We start from the raw sequence: 25,198 nt of genomic DNA, 5'->3' as shown, positions 1-25,198 counted from the left end.
CAAACGTGCCCAACTAACTTTTAGTGCAGATTTCGAATAAAACTCTACTGATTTCAAGGACGATCAAACACAAGTTCCTCTTCTATAAGAGGGAAAATGAAATGCCTGATTGCTTTTGAGATCAATATAGTTTTAGATAAAATTAATGCAGTTTAGAACTTACCTAAGTTTGCAATTTATTTCCAATATCAAATACAAGCAAAAGGCTTTATTTGACAAACATTTTGAAAACTTTTTTTTTTCCTAAAAAATCTCAGAAGTTTTTATTATAGACTAATATTAAAATTTGACAATTCATTAAAATACTTTAAATATTTAGCTTGGAGATACAGATATTTACAAGAGCCATTTGATTAACCCATTAACCAGCAAAGCTACAAGAAAAGATTTTTTTCTTATACAAATATAATAAGTATGAAATTAAATATTTACAATATAAATTTACACTGAAAATTAAAAAAAAAAAAAAAAAAAAAAAAAAAAAAAAAAAAAAAAAAAAAGCTCTTACCTATGGAAAAATTGAGTGTAGCATTTGTGCAATGTCAGTGATATGAATGTTTAATGAATATGATTATACTCATGCAAAGTTTTCTTTGAGTAGAATACTTTTTAGTTGTATAATGCTTTATAAATCTACAAATCACTTTATTGTAATCAATTTAATATTAAAATTTATATTGTATTTTTTTTTTTACAAATACAGATTATTTTCCATTGAAAAATTCAAGCATGAAAAGCTTTACTACAATCATGATGTAAAGCTACATTAACATACTTTGCATCTATAAACAAACTGGCTATGCCATTCTCTACAACAAAGGTCTTCTGTTATCCTTAGATTTTATGATAAAATGCTTACCATCTCCACACAATGGGTTTTGGATGCTGAACTTACTAGGCCTTTCAGTTGCTGATCTATTTCTGGTTAATTCTACACTCTCAACAGGTGCTTTCAAAATGAATAATGCAGTCTTGTGTCTGAAATCTAAAAGAGGCTTTTTATTTTCAGTAGTAGAAAGGTACGATATTTTCCCTGCATTTGTCAAGGACACATCAATGTAATTAGTAAATATCGGCCATTACCATTTTTTTGCCATGAACTCTTATTCTGTAACTGACTAATTGTCGTATAAGTTGACTCCTCCCATTTTGGCACTGTATTGTTCAATCAGATGGGGCTGAGATACAAAAACCTTTTTCCTTTACATTCTCGAATAACGGAAAACACTTTTTACAGGCTGAATTTTTCCAAATGTTGAACCAACAGTTACAATCAAATTGTCATTCCATTGGACAAAAATTATCTTTTTCTCTTTACACTGGAAATCATAATAAACCATGTCTTACTTATGGATACATTTCACTGTTTCTAGTGGGCACATCTGTATGTGGTTTTCTTGAATTCTTCCTGTAGCACTAAAACATTTATTTTTTAGATGACAGAGAAGATGAAATCATAACTGAAGGTTCCTTTCTTATCCATTTCAGATTTTCAGTTGTCTGTCCTTTTTTTTTTTTTTTTTTTTTTTTTTTTTTGACCAGCTGTTTTTGGAAGGCTGAAACTTACTTCTTACATGAACTTTCATTTTCCAAGCAGTTTCATTTGGTAAAATATCATTACTCAAAACATTATCGTTCCCTTCTTCTTCATCATTAGTTTCTGCAAATTTCGATGGGACATTGAAGGGCTTCTTCTAATGTAAGGTACCTCATTCTAGGCAATTTAAAGCATGGAATGAATATCAACCACAGCATCTGAAGACATGAGTAAAAAAAGGGAATAACCTTTACTCATACCCTTCATGAATATCGGACGTTGCCCCAGCGCAACATCCAATATCCATGAAGTCTCTAGAAGTCAATCTGGCTAAAAATTGATCACTATAGCAATTCTTTTGTTACATTTTTTTTTCAGCAAAAATACCTGGTCAAAAATTTTGCTTCAAGTATGAGACTAATTATTATAAACAAAATTATTGTTAAAGACAAATATTTTTGTAGAAATAAATCTTCATAATATTTCCTACACAAAATCATCTGCTAGTATAAAATATCTTCAATAGTTATATTTTTATAGACATTTATTTTTACCATTGCATCAATGCGACAGCAGCAGCTAATGGTTTAAAATACGATACTTGAATATATTATACAAACAAATATAACTAAGGAGTTTGCAACACTTATTTGGAAAGCTTTTGAAAAAAAACTATTTAATAACACAGTTTTTACCTCAAAAAGTGATATTTGTTTTTAAATGAATACCTTAAAGGTTCCCAAATTTTGCGGAGCCGTGGCCTCTTCACAAGGAATGCCATGAAATATTGTAAAAGCTTCATAATTAACTGAACCAAGACATTTCGCCTAACTAAACAAAAAACAAAATAGGAAGCTAAAAATATCTAGAATTTTTTGTGTGGTTTATTTTCACTTGGCCCTACATAAAAGTAAAGTCACTGGCACACAATAATCTTGAGAACCCAAGCTGGCAACACTGCACCTTCTCAATCACGCTAAACCTCATGACAATCTAACCTGAGAACACATACAAGGTTAAAGTGAACTTTTCACAGCTCATTTCATAAAAAGAAACTGTGAACTTTTCTTCTTATTGTTACTACCATTAGCTCACCATGTCAATTGATTTGAGGGCTTGGTGCACCAACTTTCAAAGGTCGTTTTTTTTTTTTTTTTTTTTTCCCCGGAGTAAAAAATCCACCAGTTTCTTTTAGGTCGAATTTCATGTGATTTATGCTTGTCACAGAAATGCCTAACAAATCAGCAGCAAAAGCAACAATTTTGTCACTAGATTTATTAGGAAATGCTCTTTAATTTGACAAAAACATTCCTAATAATAATCTTAGTAGAACTGCGTAGTACTTTTCTGGTCATAAGTCTTAAAATTATACAAGTATGTCAAAGATGATGTTGTAACAACTGCTTTTTTCTCCTACTGCTCAGTGAAAGAAAGAATACTTTAATTGCTTTACTCATCGATAGTGGGGTGAAGTCGGGTTGTTGGAATTGGAGTTTCGCCAATAATGCCCAAACATAGACATGTCATTAGAAGGTTGACATGATATTAGCAAATTAAATAAAAGCTGGATGCAATGTAATCTATCCATTTACATATTTTTTCATTCTGTTCTTTTTGCTCAAAAATATTTATATTTCATACTGTAATTTCTATAATATGACATCTCAAAATGGTAAAACTATAATCTACGATAGATGCATACACTTTCTACTACATCCAATATTCTCAACTTGGGTTGCCTAGTAGTAGACACATCAAGATGCACAGACCCTTTGACTAATTTGGACTGTTCTGGAAGATCCTAGGAAAAGCATATAAACAACTCGATTCAGTCAGTAAGTTTATAATTTAAGTCTAGTGAAATTAAACTCAGTGTTTCATATAAGTCAACAACGATATAAATTAGTTCTTATTTGTTGTTTTGGATAAATAGTTTTGTGATTTTTTGCTCTTTTATCTTTCATGATGGACCAATTTTTGACCAGGAATATGTCAATGCCAGCCAAGTATATCTCATTTGTATGCTATAATAAAATGTTTTGTTTTTAAAGTTAACAAATGGTAATATAATACTGTGAAACTTAATTAAACTGAATATATTAATTAGTAACTTTGAGTCTTATTTACTGTTTTATTCTAAGTAAGTAAAAACTGCAACCATGGTTTATATATTCAGCAGCAATTTAAAATGATTTACATAATGACAGCACTTTAATTGTGTGTAAGGGTTATCATATTGCAGTCCCAACAATGGTGTCTTAAATCATCTTTACATGCAGAAAACGCTCACATTTGAAAAATCCCACAATAAAATTTAATGAATTTATTTGGACTGATACTACCAAATTATATCACATAAATTCAAAAAGTCCTATAATGTGAATGTATGCATCACAAAATTATATTATAAAACAAATGATACTGGAATAATATATGGCAATGAAATTTTGAAGAAAAAAATAAAAATCACCAGAAACAAATGGCAACTTTAAGTGCATTAATTTATGAGATGATTTCAATTTTAATAATATGATTAATTATACAGTCTCTCTCCTCTATCAACATTTTTTTTTTTTTTTTTCAAACCACTGAGGTTTCTAATAGGAATAATTTATCAGGCAACTCCCTTTTGAAGAATGACCCGTATTTTCCTCAAGATATTCAATTAGAAGAATTGGTTGGTGAATTTATTTGCTCGATCCTTTGGGCTTCAGAAAAATTCTTCAGCTAGATTGCTGAGTGTCAGCACACATCATCATCCATAAAAAGATGAGTTAACTTCTTCTCCAAGAGGTCTTCACCTTGACATATCTGGGTATGCCACCAATCAAACATGTGCAGTGGAATATATCTATCAATCATTATTTCTTCCCATATCATCACAGCCGTAATGCTCATTTTCCCCCATCTAAGCATGTTTAAATTCAGATTTCAAATTGAAATACAATATTGAGGCGGGGAGAAATTATTAACAACAGATCCCATCTCTGTGTTCTTTGCACTATTTCAGAAAGGCATACTTTTGTTGTGAGGTCAATGAAATACAAGAAATTATTGGTTTTAAGGCACAAAGACTCTTTTCAATAAGCCATCTGTATAAAGGTTGCCATGATAACAAAATTCCAGTGGCAGCTGTAAGTTTTAATTCACTTACCTAGCAGTCAAGTCCCTAATATGACCTACTAGGCATTTAAAAAGGAAAAATTAAGTTTCAAGATATAGCTGTTTTTCTTCTATAAGCTAGGTTTAGCTTCTTAGTGTAACAGTTCTATGTGACACAAATGCTGGGTAGATCTAAAAGTATTTATTAACAGAGCATAGAAAGAGTTACAAAGAAAATATATACCAAAATGGAGTACTTAAAATTTATAATTAATGTTCAAGTCACACAGGATTATCTAATAATGTTGAGGATATTATTGGAGAACCTATCCTCGCTGCAGTTGGCGGTTGACTGCTGTAAGTTGTTCTTGTCACCACTAGATGACATTTGATATAACAGTTTGGTTACATCCAAATAGTTCTGTTACATCCTCCTCCCTGACTTCACAAATGTCTCAGCAAGAAGTCAGTAACTGACATTGTCTACTTTGTGTAGAAGGTGGTAAACAGGACGGATGAGATCATATTTCACAAGCAGTAGGTTTCAATTCAGCAGCAGCTTTTGAAATGGAGAGGTTTTAGTGGTTGTTATAGAATTCAAAGGAAACAAACAAAATTTAAATAAAAAAAATCTGATTTGTATACCACATGACTTCCTTGTACAGACTTATTAAATTATATGCATTTTTCCTGCATTTCATTTAAACTTATTGAATTGAACTAAAACTACTTCGTCGATAGTGCATAAACCACAGTAGAATAACTGCACTTTTTAAAATTCACTATATTTATTTACCATAGCGATAGTCTGGTGCTAGGTCCACTTAACAGCGTTACATCTCATTCATTTTATAACTCAGAATGCAAAAATATTATATTATCTCAAGAATTATCTAATCATCACCACATGTTCTATTCAAACACTATAATAAATCTAAAGCAATGTATAAAAGAAATTAAACAAATAAAAAAGAAACAGTTTCTCACAGATGATTCAGTGCTGCTTACCTAATGCGCATATGCTACTCGTAAGCATTTTCTTCTGCCCGAAACAGACTGGTGACAATATTTTATGCTAATATGAAACACTTATTTCCTTGAACTTTATTAGTGATTTATTTCTCATTCAACTAATTCAGTTCTCACTTAGCGGCAAAGCAAAAATTAAAAAAATACAAAATATCTTCATTAAAAATTTAGAGATATAGAAAAACATAAAACACCAAATATAGTTAGAAACATTTTTAAAAAAATTTCACAATTAAAATTACAGTTTCTACGCAAAATCAAGCAATTTGGCCAGCGGGCAAGAAGACAGATTTTTCGGTGCAAAAAACTGAAAGCTTACTTTTGGTCACACTCTGCAAAAAGACACTGAAGGTGTAGAAAACGACTTAATTTCCTGTGGACGCTGTGCTGAGTCAATATATGGGTTAATTTAATAACTTAAATGATAATTTCAGAATGGATTAAGCATAATTTAATTCGCAATGATAAAAGAAGATGGTACTTCGTTGTTGTGAAACTTAGTTTCTCTAGATTGGCAACAAATCCACTATTCTGCTAAATTTCAAATGTAAACAAATATGGCTGCTATGGTAAAAAAATTAGACTTAGCCATACTTAAACAACTTTTAAATTGTTGATAATTCCACAACTTTAACATGCAGGTTAACGAAAAGCATAAAAACCTTAACTGGAAGATAAGAACAACATAATTCAAACATTTTTAAAGAAAAAAATGTGCAATTTACAAATATATAAAAATAAAGAAACTGAGCTCACTGAGCCGAGTAACAGAGTGGATATGTATATTTATATATTTTTGGTGTGGCCAATTGCAACCAAAGAGGGAAATGCACATCTACATGTTATAGCAGTCCCACATACAAAATTTCAACATTCTAAGGCTATTTGAGTTATGTGAGATAGATAGATACATACATACATATATACAGATGCCATGAAAAAATATCTTTTGAATCCATTTTAAATCAGTTTTATAATTTGTTTGGGGCAAAGAGTCCTTTATTCTGTCCTTATGTACATGCAAAAACATCATTAAATTGCATTCGATAGCGATCAAAATGGATATTTTCGTTGAAATATGGTACCCAGAATTTTTTCAGATTATAATATTTCCTGTGACACCAACACCTCATGAATCATCTAGTCTAGAATTCAATGGTGAAAGGGAAGAGGAAAACCATCTCCTGCTCTTACTGAGAATTGAAAATGATAAATTCTAATCAACAATATCATTGAATCTATTCAAGCTTTTATCATTAGAATATGCATTCAGTTTGCTAACAGAAGCCATAATTTAATTTAGTATGCATGTTAAAACAATTTAAAGTAACTAATTAACCAAAGTTTAAAAGTAACCTTCTTGTTAAAGAAAGCTGTTGATTTTTATCTAATGCTTTTATGCAGCATCTGTAAATCTAATTTCAATAAGGAATTTACATTTGCTTTAAGAAGTTTATAAAAAATAATAAATTAAAAAAGAATTTTAAACTTAAATTAAAGAATAACTTAAAAGAAACTTATCTTTTTTTATTCCTTTAAAAGTTGTTCACTTTTCATTCAATGTGCTAGCAGTACAACAAAATTTTGATGTAAAAAAATATTTTTACATCAAAATTTGGTTTCCAAACTTACTTGGATCAGCAGTTCACACCTGAAAAGAGATTGAGCTGATCTCCAGCAATCAAAACTTAAATTGGAGGGTAAAGGCTTTTTAAAGCCAAACAGAAATTTTCAACATTTCATTGGCCGCCATTTTGTAACCATTCTTCTATAAACACATACGCTGGCTAGGTCTAAAAATGTTTATTAACAGAACACATAAACTGTTACAAAGAAAATATATAACACGACAGAACACCTAACATTCAGAATTAATGTTCAAGTCTTCAAGACATAATATTGGGGAGCTTATCTTCATCAGAGTTGGAGGTCAACTGCTGTAGATTGTTCTTGTTGCCACTAGATGGCACTTGATAAAATAGTTTAGTTACAAACAAACAGTTCTATTACACTAGTAATATTTTTAGATTTTCAATTATTTTTAAAATGCAAAAACCTTTTGTTTTGAAACATTCAGCTACCTTAGCATTTACATTCTGTTCTGCTTTTAAGTAGTGGATAGCTGTCCACTTCAAAGATTCCTTCAATGATATTTTGGCACAATTTAAAAAAAGAAAAAACAAACATTGATATATATATATACGCGAAGTGACACACATAGAAAAAAGAAACTTGTGTGTAGCTTGAAAAGAGAGTGAAGTTGGCAAGAATTGTTTTAGTAACATCATGCCATACAGCTCCTCTATCCATGTGGCCAGTTTCAACTTAACCGACCACGTCAGTGGGGAGTACTGTGTCATTGAGTGAACGTGCGCAACTGCAATCTGCCGGAAAAATGTCTCATGTAAAAATTGAACAGAGAATCAACAATAAGTTTCTTGCAAAACGTATGAAATCAGCCATGGAGGAAACATTTCATAGGAGATGAAACTGTTTCATCCATGTTTGAATGGCATAAGCAATTTTCAGGAAGACAGTGTGGAAGATGTTGAATGCTCAGCACGTTTATCATAACTGAATGGGTTCCCAGTGGTCCAACTGTTAATCAATACTACTACATTGAAGTACTAAAAAGACTTTGTGAAAAAATTACGAAAAAAAAAAAAAAAGGCCATAGTTGTGGAGTGATGGATGGCTGTTGCACATGATCACACAGCCCTATCTGTCAAACAGCTTCTGACCAGCAAAAACATTACTGTGATAGGTCATCCTCCTTATTCCCCTGATTTGGCTCCCTGCGACTTTTTTTTTATTTCCTAAAAATAAATCTTACTTAAAGGTAACCCATTTAACCTCAGCCAATGAGATTCAGGCAAAAACAGAGAATCTCCTGAAGGGCCTTCCAAAAACCTTGTTCCAGAACTGTTACTGGCAATGGCAGCACCGAATGCAGAAGTGTGTGAATGTGGAAAGGAACTACTTTGAAGGTGATAATGTCACAGAGAACTGATTCTGTAAGTACAATGATTTATTGGACAGTCTCAATTTTTTTTTTTGGTCACACCTTGTATGTGATGTGTTAGAAGTTGATGATGCAGCACAGAATGTGATTTACAGAGCAATGGAGTTTGGTGCATTAAAGATATTCGCAGTCATGCCAATTTAACACTTTTTTTATTCTTGATAAGACATTCTTAGTTTGAATTACACAGTGAAATTGATGAAATTTAAATGTTCACTTTGACTTTTCTACATCTTTGTAACAATTAATACTGATGGAGAAAAGAAAGCACTACAGCAGAGAAGAAGTAATTTGGTAGGATGGAAGCAAGGCAAACAATGCAATGGGTCCATGGTGAAAGCGTGATTCAGAATAAATTAGTTTCAATTAAGCTTTATTTTGATAGGTTAATTTTAAGTTTCAGTATGCCCAATTGAAATTATTATTAGCTGAAGCATGATATAAGTATCTGTGTCACGAGCGCTGCGAGGTACATTGATTTTTACATGATGGAATTTAGAGAGATTTATTATAAGTAGTTGCAATTTTTACAGTGGAAAGGCCAAGTAACCAAATTAAAAAGGATAGCTATTACAGTTATTACTTTAATTTATATATTTATACCTTTCTTGCTGTCTTACAGGTCCTTGGTTGAGAATATCAACATACATCTGCAACATTCTTCGTGATGGATTTCGACAACTATGAAACCAATCTCTCATAACTGGAAGTTCTTTTGTTGGATGAAATGTTAAACGACCATCTACAGGACGGTCATTAGGAACTACTTCAGGAGCTGAACCTTCTGAAAACAAAAATATGTGAGAGAGGAGAAACTAGAAACATTTTTTTAAATAATTACAAACAATAAAGTTTAAAAATCCAAATTGCTCAAAAGCTAGGTCAGTTTAGATTTCAAATTTCACATTTTTAATGCAATACTTTTAAGTTAATTTTAAGATAAAACAAAGGGATAACCACACAAATTTTGACATTTTTCTTTATTAGAAACAAAACAAGCTTCCTTTATTTGAATAAAGTAAAAAAAAAAAAAAAAAAAAATTACTTACTTCTAACAATGATGAAACCTTTCCAAATTCTTACCACCCCAAAACAATAATAATGCTTGAAAATATAAATTATTCTGGTGATTTATTAACAAGATAAATTTTAAAAAAAATTAAAGTTTTTACCCACTATATATACTATACATATATACATTGCATCTCCTACTCCATATTAAAATTAAGCATATAAAAAACATCTATAATAAAAAATTTTGAGAGTTTTTGAAAAATTACTTTGACATCTGGCATCTTAAGTTTAATAGATTTTTCGGAATTTTAACACACATATTTCCTGTCTCTGTTTCAGTCATTGCAAGTGATTCATGTAACATCTTGGCACCTTTTCCTTCCTTCACACACACACACACACACACACACAAAAAAAAAAAAAAAAACACTTTCTCCTCTTCCAGGGCTATGCACTTATCTTCAGGAGGGCATAAAGAAAGGAAGAAGAGGCATTTTTTTCCCTTTCTTACACATAAAAATTCTGATTTGAGGGGAGTAGTCTGAGCACCTTATTTATTTATTTAAGCATACTATTTTATAGTAACAAACTGGACTCTCATATAAAAATGGAATATAAATATCATATAAAAATAAAACTCATAACTAATGACATATGTAAAATTAATTAGTTGATAACTAACTGCAAATTAAAAATATTACAGCATGTGCAAACAAATGCAAGGGGGAAAAGATTTCTTTGCTTCATATTGGCTAGGTCAATAATCCCAATGATGACAATGGTTTTATGGCATTTACATGGGTACAACATTTTCAATGTAAAAAAAGTTTTTGGATTCTTTTTCACCAAATACCTCACATGATCCTATTGACCATTTGATGTGTGAAAGGACGAAGATGTGTTGTTAACGGTGAAATAAGTGGTTAAAATTAAAAACTAGGAAATTCGGTAATTTATCAGATGAAGCAATGAAAAATTAAGTCTCCTAGTAAAACTGGGACAGTTGGCAGGTATGAAATACCCTGATAATTTAAGCTTTAGATCTCACTAACAAAATTTTACATTTAGAAACATTTCAATATGTTATAGGATTCATACTATTTCACTTTATATTATTTCATACTATTCATATTAAAAGTTCATTAGCCAGCCTGTTTTCAATTAATACTCTTTAATATATAGTTAAATGCACATTTAGTGAAACAAGTAATTAAAAATTCAGCTTCCATTCAATACATAATTTTACACATATGCTTAGAGTACCAAATTTGAATGATATTTTTTTCTTGCTGTAATATAACAATAAATGCTTCCAATGATATGCTTTTCATAAATAACAAAAATTTAAAAAGTTTGGTACTATTCCATTTTGAGGACCGTAAAAAATTGCAGCGAAAATGTTTGCACAAAAACGCCAAATCTAGCAAATGCACCCATTTAAACAGTGCGCCAAATCTAGTGTATGCGCTCATTTCAAATTGTGTAAGTTTAGATAGTTCTATATTTCTTAAGACGCCATTGAAATACTAGTTTAATTTTTAAATCCTTTTTTGATATCCTATGGATTTAACAACTTGGGAATTGTTTTAAGATCGCGTTTTTAAGAATTGCACATACTCGGTATCCATGTACACATTGACCTATTTTCACTTAAAAAAAAAAAAATCCCAGAATTGCACAAAAATGGCACTACACACACCCTTGACTTTATCTATGTACACATCGACCTATTTTCACTTAAAAAGTAAAAGAAAATTGACAAAAATCCAATTGTTTTTACTCTTGTAAAAAGTGCCAAACAAATAAGTGGGCGATGCTGCTCTTTACCGAGAATTTTGTCAAAGAAAAGGCATCATTCATTATAGAAAATTACGTTTGAACAACCAACGAGATGAAATTATGCTTTAACAATAACTCGGTAGCGAAATAGCGATGCAGGCATCCATTCAGTTATGTTTAGCTTTTTTTTTATATAAATAATAATAATAAAAAAAGTATTATATGAAATTAACCTTTCATCTAAATTAAAACAATAAACTTAAGATAGTTATTTACTATTATACTTCCTTTCTTGCGTTAGGGTTGCCGCAATTATTTTTGGCAGCACTGGCATGAATAATAGTTTGGCGATTTTTTACGGTCCTCAAAACCGAATGGTACCAAAAGTTTTCATTTACTAAATACAGATATTATAACAAGAAACTTAAAATTTAAGAATTACATGAAGAAAAGTAAGCTAATTCTATAAATTATAAAGTATTACCAGGATGTTGCTTTCGATAAGTTAAATACCACAATCCAAATTCTTGACACTTTTCTTTTCCAATTTTCCCCATATATCTGTTGTTTATAATATTTGAAAGCATAGGCTAAAATTTAGAAACAATATTTTACAAAATGTTAAACTATCAAATAAAAAATTATTTTTCAGAAACACAGTTCCATAATTGAAGTATAAATTATTACACATGAATTTTTTAAATAAATGTTTGTCTATGACTTGCTATTCTCCTAAATTCACTTTTCCTAAATATATGAAAGTAAAAGAGTAGTAAAACGTTTGTTTCAGCTAACGAATATGTTGAAAAAGAACATTTGACTTTCCTTAAAATAAAACTAATTAAAAATGTATCATTTTCAAATTTCCAGAATTACTAATAAATATTATACTTATATATTATTACTTGCATATTATCCCCAGCTATTTTTGGTTAGGATTCTGCAATTTTAAATTATTTTACATAATTTTCAACTAGCATTGAATTCAGAAGACTGACTCATTCAATGAGGATGCATTTGTAACATTGCAATGGTACAACACTTCATGAAACCTTCTGAGCATATGCCAAAGCAAAAAATATTTTCCATAACAATACTTCAGCATATAAAGGAAGTGGCACCTTTCAAAGAAAGTATTTGACTTTAAATGAACAGTCTTCCCCACACTGTCAACATCTTTTCATCACAATACTATTATGATATGAAATTGCTTATGTAATACATAATTTTCAGTTTGCAAACTATTCTGTTTTCAGCTTAAACATACTGATACTTTGTAAATATCTCAGATGTTTTGCTTTCAGGTTAAACATACAGACATTTTGTAAGAATCTCAGTTGTAATGTATTGTTTAAAACAAACACGGTTTCTCTTTCATCTAAAGTACTAAGACAGCATTCTTCATAGCTCTTTATTTATTTTTTTAGTACGATGCACGTTAAATCATTGATTAATTATGCCATCTTTGCTAATGATCAGGCATTTTCTAATTACAATAACAAAAGTATTTCATAACAATTAGGCCATCATTATTCTATAAAATAACTAGTTATATCACAGAATCCAATAATTTTATATACTTTAACTGTTTCATTAAGGTAATTCATGAAATATAGTTATTTTATGAAACAGCGAATTCCAGCCTTTAATGGCAACATAAATAAGGGACTAAATCGAGCAGTGAACAAACTGCTAGTTTTCAGTCAGGGACAGATGAAATCATTTAGTTCCACAGATGGTAATCATTAATATCTTAGAGCAGAAAAATTGTTTCCCCATTGATTCTTTTCATCTGGGAGACCTACCCTGAAACTGGATCTCTTTTCAGAATGGTGGGAAGTGTGGGAGAAATGAGATCTTCCCAGATGCATCTTGAAAAAAACCTCTTTTCTAAGTGACCTTGGTAAGGTGCAACTAGCTCAGCATCTTGCACTTAACACTCTCTCAAGACAGCCTGCTATAACTCTCCTGGTTAAATGAGAATTTGGCTGTTTTTTCCAACTCACATTGGCGATATTTTTTGGCAAGATTTTACAATTCCTTTTTTTTCCATTCCTTATTTTCCGGGGACATTCTTTCCATTTCCCTTTTTTCCAGCTGACATTTTTTCCGCACACCTACGATCTCTGGCACACATACTGGGTTTATGTGAATAAAAAAATCAATTATTCCTAGTTCAAATAGCACTAAATGTAATCCTTTGGCCTATAAGTATCATTAACAAAATCTATTATTAGCATATAGAAAGACATTGTTGTTACATTTTTCCACGTTAACATTTAGTGCATTTAACTTAAATCCGTAATCATCGCCAAAGGTATGGTCAACATAAAAGGTTTCCATACTCTTTGTTATTCAAATAGTAATGCAAAAAAAAATTGTTTAGGCATCACTGCTTGAGTCATTACTCAAGCTCTCACCTGTTGATAAACATATGGTGATGAAAGTAAAATATAATAAATAATGATTCGCTCGGTTGGTGTCAGGGATATAAAATATTAGTAGTTAAATTAACGATGTTTCTAAGTAGAATGTTTCGGTTTGAGACATATGCCAAGCAGATATGCAGCTACCGGAGCCAAATTAATGATCACGCAAATTTATGCTAAAATAACTGTTTCTTCAATAATGAGGTATGTGTAAAGCATAAAACGAAATTCCTAAAAAATATTTGTTGGTGTTGGCTGTAAGGTTTGGATTTTAAAGAATTCCAGATACTGCACGTCTGGATCTTGGACTTTGTACTGTATGATAAAAATTCATTATTTGGTTAAAACAATTTGTAAACTATTATTTAACAGCTCATGTGAAAAAAAGAAATAAAGAGAAAATTCATATTTTAATGCTATTTAGAATCTAGTATTCGAAGTCACAGTGCACAAAGCAGAAGGCATAAAATACAATATATATATATATAACAAAAATAACTCAATCGAAAATAATGTGTTTGATTCCTACAATATACAAGTTAATGTTTCTAATGTAATATTAGCTTCTTTCATTTTACACATAAGAACTTCAGTTTATCATATTGAATGAACTTAAAACATGATTAATAAAGTAAGCATTAGCTCTATACACTGGCGAGCCAAAACATTATGACCATCCTTACATTTTTCAATAAACTTTTCTGCATGACTTGGAGGGCAGGTGAATAAGTGGGAAAGGTATTTAACTGCTGCTGCAGAAAGTAAGGAATGATTATTGCACTTAATTTTGTGAGTGATAGGAAAGGCTGCTGATCTGAGTGAATCTGATAGAGGCCCGATTGTAATGGCCCGAAGACTTGCAATAAGTATCACTGAAATTGTACGACTGGTATGGTGTTCACGATCCGTGGTTGTTAGTATTTATGCAAAGTGAATAAATGATGTTGAAACCAGCAGGAGTATATGCCAAGGTGTTGGACGTCCATACGTAATTTAAAAAAAAAAAAAAGGATTTTACTATACCAATCAGAGACTATCCTGATTGGTACAGTAAAAACGTCGCCAGACTGTGGCTCAGCTGTCAGCCCAATACAGTGCACTGCAGGTGTTTCATAACACACAGTTCAGTGGAACTGTTGGATATGGGACTGCGCAGCAGACGTTCCATTCGTGTGCCTATGTTCACCAAGCATCATTGTCAATTTCTTCATTGTTTAACTCTTCTCATTAACATTCTGAAACTCATTATTAATGAATTTATACTAAAAAACAAAAATCATTTGAAAATTCAGAGCATGTGCTGCTTAACGAATAGTGGCAACAGTTGTACTGATACTCATGGGCAGTTGTCGCACTGTCTTGACAGAAGTAAAAAGTGTAGTGCATGCAGTCAACTCATCAAACTTAAGTCACATTCCAAACAAAAATTTCATGTCGAAACAGGACATATACCAAGTTAGATGTATACCAAGGTGCCACTGTATTTATATAATTTATTAGATTTGGACACATTAATTTTCAATAAAACTACATTCATGTTAAACTTAAAAAAATTTTTAATAATATTTTATATGTTAAAATTATTGGGTACTACCTTGTTATAACAGCTTCGTGCACATAGTTTATGTTTTTTCAACAAATGAAAATTTTTTTAGATTTTCATTGCTAAATATTGAATATGCTTGATATTTTCTACCAACAGAAAAAAATGCTGTAGTTTTATGTTCAGGCGTAATATCAGCCATAAAAATGTGCTTGATGCAATTTTAACAGTATTTGCTAAATTATGATCTGTTTAAAATGAACTTTGGATATGTTTCTATATTTTATTTATTTTAAATAAATTGCTCACAAAATATAGTGAACAAAATAATAAACACAGATTTGTATTTATGTATGCATAAATTAGGATGGACATTGATGAATGAATGATGAACATGAATGAACTGCTTGCGTATATCTATAACCGTCTTTTTTCTCCATAACTGAAATAACTCAATTTTTCCCTCTAAACCACAATAACAGAAAAATATCCATAATTTGTTATGTGTCAAGTTCTTGATAGAAACAGGTTATAAAACTTAGATGTAATAAATTCATACGCCTTTTCAAGTAAATTTTGACAGTAAAATTTAAAATGAGATTTATAATTATTACATAATTTATCACAGCATTTAGAGAGGAAATTTACATCAGTAAAAAATTAATATGCTTGTTATGACAACAAATACATGCAAAAGAGCTACAATATTATGACCAACTAAATGATATGGTAGTGGTTCTGCAAGTGCCTTTAAAATACCAGATATGGATGTACTTAGCGAACTAGGCATGGAAGTTAAGAATATTTCTACAGGTGTCTTGTAATATGTGAACAACAAAACTTTTAACATCAGATTAAAAGACTGAACCATTACGCATTTGCTCTTTACAACATATACATTATTTGCTATTTTCAGCATATTTGCATTCCTCAGATATTTGAATGGACTGATGTCTAAGGAATTTGGAGGCTAAAGAACATGTGAAATTCTTCTTGATGTTCAATGGTCTTCTGAAAAATTTAGTCAGAGTGAAATAATATGTTATGTTGTTGAACTGAAGTATTTTCAAAAAGGGAATACAGCTGCCATGAAAGGATGTAACTGACATGTGCCGATATTTAGATAAATGATAATTGTTAAACTTTCTATTTTGAATGTCTAGGGTAAAGGCTTTTCATCAGTAAAAATTCCTCACATTTTCGATTCACTTGTGTTTATTTTGTTGGAAATATTTTCTGCCAAACGAAGTTCACATGGTTTGGCAAATTTTCATGACACAAGAGGAAAATGAAGCTCACTTGGTTTGGTAACTTTCTTTCAACTACTCAAAATCCTTGATGCTCAAAAGCTCATTACAAACATATTTTATACCAAAATGGAACTGTGTATAAATAATTAGATATGCATACTATGCAGAAACATTTTCAGAACTATATAACAATTATTATTAATTATTCCCATACAAGTAATTAAAGTTATTAATGACATTTATTTTCTTTTCTCATACTAAAAAATGAAGCCTTAATGCCTGATATTAACCAATAATAGTTAACTTTAAACCTGTTAGAAGAATAACATGGGACAATACATGATTGTTATTTCTACCACAAATAATGGCATTAGCTCATCAGATTCCTTCTAGACTGACCACAGGCCATCGTGGTCTTCCTTTCTAAGACCAGTATTAAAGGACACTAACTATAGCTAAACAACAGCACTCGAACAGACTTTCTGTTTTTAAAATGCTCTTACCTAATTGTCTAATCATGATAATTTGCTATTAATAAAAGTTCATAAGCCTTGGCCAGAAAAAATCATGAAACCACTTTAAAAATAAGAATAATGCATAAACTAAAAAGTTAATTTAATATAGACTCCTTTATGCAAACATACCTTTACTACAATAATTTCCATTTGAGTAACAATGAATGGTTATAATGTTTTACCTCTTTTGTATCTAGTTACAAAGAAAGAAATTTGAGAAACATATTATCATTTGCCTTTTCATTAAAATAGGAATGCAGTTTTTATTATTATTAATACGCTTTTTTTTCTATACTATAAGAACAGTACATAGATTTAACTAAACTGACCTGAGATAGCGGACAGAGTTTGGCCAATTTGCTCTGGGACATTTCTCTTAAAAGTTCAAGAACTGCATTTCTGACTGTAATATCTATCCATTCTTGAGGATTATCGGGTACACTATGGGCAAAAAGTAACATGATGATTAATTTTATTTTTATCTATTACTGCATTAAATAAAAAGCAATAATAATATAGTTAAAACAAATAAAGACATGTTTAATGCAGATTCTATAAGCATACATATACATAACAGGATTAATAAGTTTGGATAGAATGAATTTTATGGGAGGTGGCAATACTGTACATACTCAAACACCTTATAATATTAACAGAGTTTTGAAAAATATGAGATTTCAATATTCTATTTAAGAATGCCAAAATAATGACAAACTTGACTTTTCTGTAACTAACAATCTAGGTGTATAAAAACATCCAAATAAAAACTTAATGACAGATCTTCATCATCATAGGTGGACAGACAGCCCACTGTGGGCCAATGCCTAGCTTTGATGATTTCTTCACAATGCCTCTTTGGTTATCTTTGATCTCTAGCTTCTTTCATTAATTGTTGGAAAATTTGACACTGTACTTAATCAGGCCATTTCAGCCATGGTCTTTGCTGCTTTTGGGTTCCAATGAGTTTAAAAAGGAGAACCTTTTTTTGCAATTGTCCTTTTGCACTTAAATCATATAAACCATCCAATTCATTCTGTTAATTTTCATATATTTTAGGATATGAAGCTATACATCTTGTAAAGCTCAAAATTACCTCTACCAAATATTACTTATACCAAATCTACCAAATATGATTCCCAAAACAATTGAAGCATAATAAATTCTTCTGGATGATATTTTTCCCATAATATATGCATCTTTAAATTTATAACACTTTGATAAAGTATGAAAACCATTCCAGTGCTGACATTTTAGAACAATGTTCATTATTATGTGAAACACTTTTAGAAACAGAGCACTCATTTTTATGCAATACTCGCTTTTCAGTATTACGAGTGTTTAACATTTCGAGTGAAACCTATCTTGAGTTTAAGAATTTCAAAAACCTTTCTAAGATAGGAAATTCTTCTTTACCAACATTTTGTGACCATAAACGGCTTGTTTCTGGATTGACCAAATACATTATCTACCAAATACATTTATACCACCAAGAATACTCCATAGAATTTTTCTTTCAAAAGATGCAATATGACTCTCTTGCAGTTTTGTCATTATCCAAGTTTCAGAAGCATATGTCAAAGAGGTCTGACAAGTGTTTGGTAAATTAAAAACTTTGTTTCTCTTGAAAGAAACCTAGAAATGAAAAACCTTTTTCAGTTCACAGAAAGTGTTATTTGCCAGATATACCCGATTCTGGATTTCAGGAGATAATCTGTTATCAGTATTAATATCAGGTTTTAACGAAAGTTTCTCACCACTGCAAACATCATCTGCACCATAAACAGTTTACATTGGTATTTTTAATCATATTTTATCAAACAATTTTTAGCATTTGAAAGAAACTTGCTTTAGAACACTGTGTTGTGAAATTTGTGAAAAAGTATAGTTATCATGGAAACGGAACTATCATGCTACCAGATCAGAATCATCATTTACTTTCAGTTCTGTTGCAAAAGGTCTATATTTTGCAAAAGTCTGTTGCAAAAAGTCATACTCTATGGAAGATTACGTTATTCAAAATTTGATGGCTCTAGATACCGTTGTTTTATCACATTGTGAGAAACATACACATATTTATACAGATTCTTCATTATTTAATTTCTTTAAATATAACACAGGGCAATAATATTTGTTGGCAACAATTTAAAAAGTGGATCGACATTTATAGTGAATCAACGCAAAATGCCAAAACGAAATTAATAGTCTTTCTGGGCAAATTACCCCATTTTGACTAAAAAAGACTACATGCCAAACAAATTTTGTTAAGTGTATGATAGAATATGAAGGGGATACTCCATTGAGATTAGCTTCTATGTAATCAAACCATTAATGGTTACATATACTGACCACTAACAGTTGGGCAAACTTGCACAAAAACTGATACATATAAATGCTCAGCACTATCAGCTTCCAAGGAATGCTATTTCATGAACTACGTGAAAACTTTACAATATAATGCTGCTTTAATTACTCAAAAAAACTACTTGATTTTGATTTGTGAGTTTTACCTTATCTCCAGATTTTGTTTCTTTGACTGTCACCTTTTTTCAACATTATAGAATTCCTTGGATCTTCAAACAAGCATGAGGTCATAGTAAATACTGGCAATTAGGTGAATACATATATGTGTTATGCTTCTTTTATACACTGTTCTCTTTCATCTAAAAAAATGAGATGAACTTTCACATCAACCCAATACATCAGTGTAGAGTCCAGACTGCAAACTGCCAAGATAACCTGAAGATAAGAAGATAATGAGATCTAAGGCATAACATAACTAACCACACCAAGAGAGGAAGAAGGAATCAAGGCAGCCAAAGTCCTGGACAAATTTGAGAGACGTAAATGACCCTCCAACAGGCTGTGCTAGGATTGAAAAAAGTAATCAAGGTAGCCAAGACCCAGAAAAACCCAAAGAGATCCTAAAAAATTTATGTAATAAATCACCAATGTTCGAAAGCCAATATGAGGAAGATCACAACCAGAAGTCTGTGCAATAGCATAGAAGAATCTATATTTCCTGTATAGATTTGCCAGCTGGAGGAAATCTATCGATCAAAGAATGCACATTAGCCTAGCTATAAATTCATGCCTTTTCAATTAAATGAAACTTAGATTACTTTTATACATGTACTTCAAGCCATTTGCTTACTTACTAACAGATGAGTTGTATACTGTCTGTTACATGACTATCAGCATTTATACTCGATTGGTGGAGCATTCTATTGTGGCTAAGCCTAGCCAAAAATCTCTATAGAATATTAAAATTTGTAGCAGAGTTTATAAAATACTTTAAGCCACTAGTATCTGTGTTTTATCTCATGTGAGGATTTCGGAATTTTAAATAGCAGTTAGAATGTTTTGTTCACAAACATAATACAGTTACGGCCAAAAACCCGAGTTTTCTCAGTGTTAATAACATTGCAAACAGTTAGAATAGAAATGCAATTATGAACAACAGCAACTTATCGCATGGAATTAGAAATTTTATAAATCTAATGAACAGATTGTAAAATTGAAGCAGAACTAAAATAATTTATCAAAGACAATGAAAGAGTTACTGTAAACAAAATACATTACAAATTTAATGGAAGGCTCTCTAGAAATAAACGGACTTGATATTAATTTAAATGGTAAACATTTGATTCAATTTTGAAAGTGTCTTTAACATCTAGTGTGTTGAGAAAACTGATCATATAGGAATTTTAGTAAGAGGTAAAAGTTGTTCATAGATAACAATAACACCCAGATTTCACACAATATAATACTAGAGAGTGAAAAAATAATTAAAGTATACTCTTAAGTAATATAAATGCAACAAGAAATGTCTATTTGAATGAAAGTGTTTATACTATACTGTAGCAAAACATTTTTATTTCCAGAAAATCTAGAAGAAACTCTTGATATTCCAAACTAAAGTGAAATTGTTTTCCCAAAGATGTATGAGCTTTGTGAAAGCTTCTGTTCAATCTAAATTTTAAAAATTCCCTACCAAGGTCTTTCTTTTCAAATTACTTAAATTCTGGTAAGGGTAATAATAGGGTGGGATACTCAACAATTTTATGTTTATTAACCAATTATTGAATTATTTTGTCTTTAGTATTTTTCCCGGCTTGTGCAATGAAGAAAAACTATTGAATGTATTTAAGTAGAGTTTTTGAGTTCAGGATAGAGCTTCTGACAACTATGGCAGACTGTCTAGCTATTACTTTCCCCAACAAGTATATTGCTTATTTGGCTTTAGCTTCACTAGTTGTAATCGTTAGCAAGATTGTGAAGATCCCAAATGAAAGCTTGTAGGGTTACTTTATTTGATAATTTAATGTTTGGATTCTATTTTACATTTGCTCTGTTTTTCCTTAAGCCGCAGATATTATTTTCTGCTATTACACAGGTTGTGTAACCATCAGATTGATGATTATATAATAAGGAAAAAAAGAAAGAAAAAAAAAAAAAAGGTTTACCTAAAACCTTCTAGTGAGCTGAAGTTACTTTACTTCAAAGTTTAAGATGAGATGATAAGTCATTTGACTATCTTCATAGTAGCTCAGAGCTTAGACAGCGAAGCTTTGAACTTAGAGAATGTAAAAAACTTAAAAAAATATCTAATAATTATGTTACTAAATTGATATTAGCAACTAGAACTACTTATTCACCTGTAGAGACGAATATGAAGTGAAGCTACTGTAGTTAGCTCTCCAAGTATATCAGCAACAGTGGCTTCAGGATTTTCTGTTATTTGATCGAAAGCTAGAGACTTCCATTTTTTGATTTGAATAGAACCTGAAAGTAAAAGCTGTAGAATTAGCCTTAATTATCTTTTCAGTGACACAGATGATTAATGTATTCAAAAATAATCATAAAATATATTATAAAAATTGCATTTTTATAATAGATTGTTAGTTGTAGAAGAATTTCAAATCAAACATTTTTCAGGCTATTCTTTTTTCTCTAAAACTAAGTTAATATACAAAGTTTATCACCAAATATTTGTATACTAATAATTATATAAATAAATCAAAGCTTTATATTACATATAGATAAATATTTAAGAATGTATGTCGTATAAGTATTCAGGCCACTGAACTAAAAGCCAACTGTTAACAACATATTGGGCGAAAAAGGCGAAATATATTACGATTTGTGCATAAAAACCACTGGAACTTGGAATACAACAAAAAAGAACTCATACGAAAATGGCGGTATTGCTTGACTGAAATTATTGTTATGAGCATGGTTGCCAGAGTTTGGCACTTTCGGAAAATTTGGCTACTTCTACTAAGATGGTTGCAATAGTACGTAAGTATCATGTTTTTTATTGATATGTTTTCATATGTATTCTCCAGAATTAAGGAAAAAAATAGTTTCTAGCCTGTTATAAGGAAAAATAAACCTATTAATAAATCTTCATATCTGCTTGTTATGACTTGAATCTTGTTTGATGACAGGATTTCATGTAATTTAAAATATTTATTTTTTCTTTCTTAATTTATTTTATATTCTACATTTAGGTACTAATTATGGAATAATGTTTTGGGAGGGAGGAAGGGGGAGTGCATCGCAGTGTTTCACAAATGCTCAATATGTTATTAAGGATTTTTAAAATTTTCCTCTTGTACCCAATATGATATTAACAACAAAAAGAAAATCTAATGCATTGGGATGCATTTATTTCATATTAACTCAGTTTTCACATATATAATATACATGTCAGGAATCTCTTTATATTTTACAATTCAGAACACTTTATCCACATGGATTAAATGCTACACTCAATAATAATAATACAAACAATTCAGTCTTTTCAGCAAGAACACACAAAGAAGAACTAGAGGAAAAAGCAAGAAACTTAAAAGTTCTACAAATACTACTTCACTACAGTCAATCAAAATACCAGGATTTGTTTGATAAGCCTAATTTTAAGAAGAATATTCTTGACAACCTTTATTAATTTCCTCATAGGCATCTACTTTTCATTTAAAATCTCTTTAAAAGTAAGTTTATGGTAGATAACCATATCAAAGATTTAGTACTTTATCAAATTTAAACTTAACTGTTTGCATTAGTACAAAAGAATTTTCTGTAGTATCAACTTTCTTCATAAAAGTTTTGATCATCTCAATATACATAAGAGCTTACTAAACAAGCTCAACAAAAATTTCCAGCAGTTTAAAAGGATTGCCTGCTTTAAGTATAGCAAAAAACTGAGTATTTACATTACCAACCATCATGGAGAAGAATTTTCTGCAACCTGACATTGCAATGAAAAAATATTTCTTCCATATGTGGATGAACAACATAAGATATAATTACAGGAAACTACACATTGTACAAGATCAAGAATTAAAGTGGGTTTTGAAAAAAGGTACAATAGATCAGTGAAATATATTCCTAAATTCAATTGTTTCAAAAGTATTTCAGCAGATATTGATAATTTCATCTTGAAAGAAAGTTTTCTACTTAGTTTACCAACTCATCATTTTAAAGAATGGAAAAATGAAATATTAGGACAAAGCAATAAGAATATAGTGATTGATAAAATCAAAGGATTTAAAGGAATTAAAAATTGCAAAGACTTATTTCAGAAGCTTTTGAAATTGAAAAAATAATTTACTGTTGCCAAAACTGATAAAGCAAGCAACACTTTGAGTATTTTATGAGTATTTCCAAAAATAAAGAAAGGTGAATAATCCCCCCAAAAAGAATGCTTTTCATAAAAATGTAAAGTTTATTGTTATACTACAAACACCAGATTTTGTAAACTATATTTCAAAATTTCATAAAAATCCTGTAAAATTTAGATTTACACCAAATAGTAGCAGAATCTGTAAGAAGAATTTTGATAATATATTTACTAATCTACTTAAATCAATATGTAATTTAGCTTTTGATATGGCTAATGCTTAAGCACTACTGTTGCATTATTGAGAACAACTTGAAATGACTGAAAAAGTTAAAGTTTACAATATCAACTGCTATTTAAAAATCTTTACTTAAAAGAAATCCACTTAAAGAAATCTATGAAAGTCTTCTCGAACTTCCAGTTTTTTTTTTTTTTCCCTGAAATATTTACTATTCTAGGTTTACAAAAATGGAAAGATTTCTCAATTTTTAATAACTTTAGCAGCATGCAAACATTCTTTATCTACAAACAAATGGTACTATAATGGGAAGTTCTTATTCCACTCACTCATGCAACCTCTATTTATTTTCTAAAGAATTTGAGTTTCTCAAAAACCTTTCTGAAAATGATTACAATAAATCTGCAAATACATTTATACATATTGATGATATTATTCCTTTCAACAATGATAATCTTATTGAAATAAGCAACATCTATTCTAAATGTTTAGAACTTAACAAGACCAATAAAAATCAATTACTTGTAGGTTGCCTGAAGCTTAGCATTTAAGACAGACTTAGGATAGAAAGAATCTTAAGAGACTTTTTGATAAAAGAAGAGAATTTAATTTTTCTACAGTTAAACTTATAAACTGGAATACCAACATCTCTGAAAAAGTTACTGCTGATACAATTTTTAATAAAATTGCCAGATTTTTAAAAGTATGCACAAAAATTTAACAATAACAGCAAGAATTCTACTTTTTAATAAAGTTTTACAAGAAAATGAAACTCCAATTAATTTTATTTACAGTTTATTTAAAAAAGCTAGAGTAGTCTACACCATATAAAATTATTTAAAGTAAGGAATTTTTTGACAAAAAGCTCAAATAAGATAAAGATAAAGAAGAATGTTTTAGAGAATTTTATAGTGTAATTTGTATTTATATACATTACTGTACTTTTTCTTCGATTATACTTTTATGAACAGAGGACTTATTCTATTCTAAGTCGTCATGATAAGCCCATGATGTGAAGATTTTAATCTTTCTAACATTTGTTACTTTTTCCCATTTTCTCACTTGCATTATAATGCTTTTCTAAATCTTATAGTAAAAAATTCCTTTTTTGGGAGATT

The 25,198-nt window shown here is 30.2% G+C and overlaps 1 protein-coding gene across 3 annotated transcripts in view; it reads right to left on the bottom strand.

Annotated features, from left to right (window-relative positions):
• The window catches only part of LOC118194489 (uncharacterized), a 51,741-nt gene that overhangs the window by 12,538 nt on the left and 14,005 nt on the right, over positions 1 to 25,198 (bottom strand). For all 3 annotated transcript variants that reach the window (XM_035365636.2, XM_035365637.2, XM_085823685.1), the window contains exons 4-7: positions 21,876 to 22,002; positions 17,550 to 17,661; positions 11,968 to 12,073; positions 9,294 to 9,474 (exon numbers count right to left, since the gene is read on the bottom strand). In XM_035365636.2, the coding sequence (XP_035221527.1) occupies positions 9,294 to 9,474; positions 11,968 to 12,073; positions 17,550 to 17,661; positions 21,876 to 22,002 (526 nt within the window). The remainder of the gene's footprint in view (positions 1 to 9,293; positions 9,475 to 11,967; positions 12,074 to 17,549; positions 17,662 to 21,875; positions 22,003 to 25,198) is intronic.

This window comes from Stegodyphus dumicola, chromosome 9 (genome assembly GCF_044657685.1).
Source record: "Stegodyphus dumicola isolate Sdum_Otavi_A_Nest chromosome 9, ASM4465768v1".
NCBI lineage: Eukaryota > Metazoa > Arthropoda > Arachnida > Araneae > Eresidae > Stegodyphus > Stegodyphus dumicola.
This window is presented reverse-complemented; position numbering and strand designations above follow the sequence as displayed.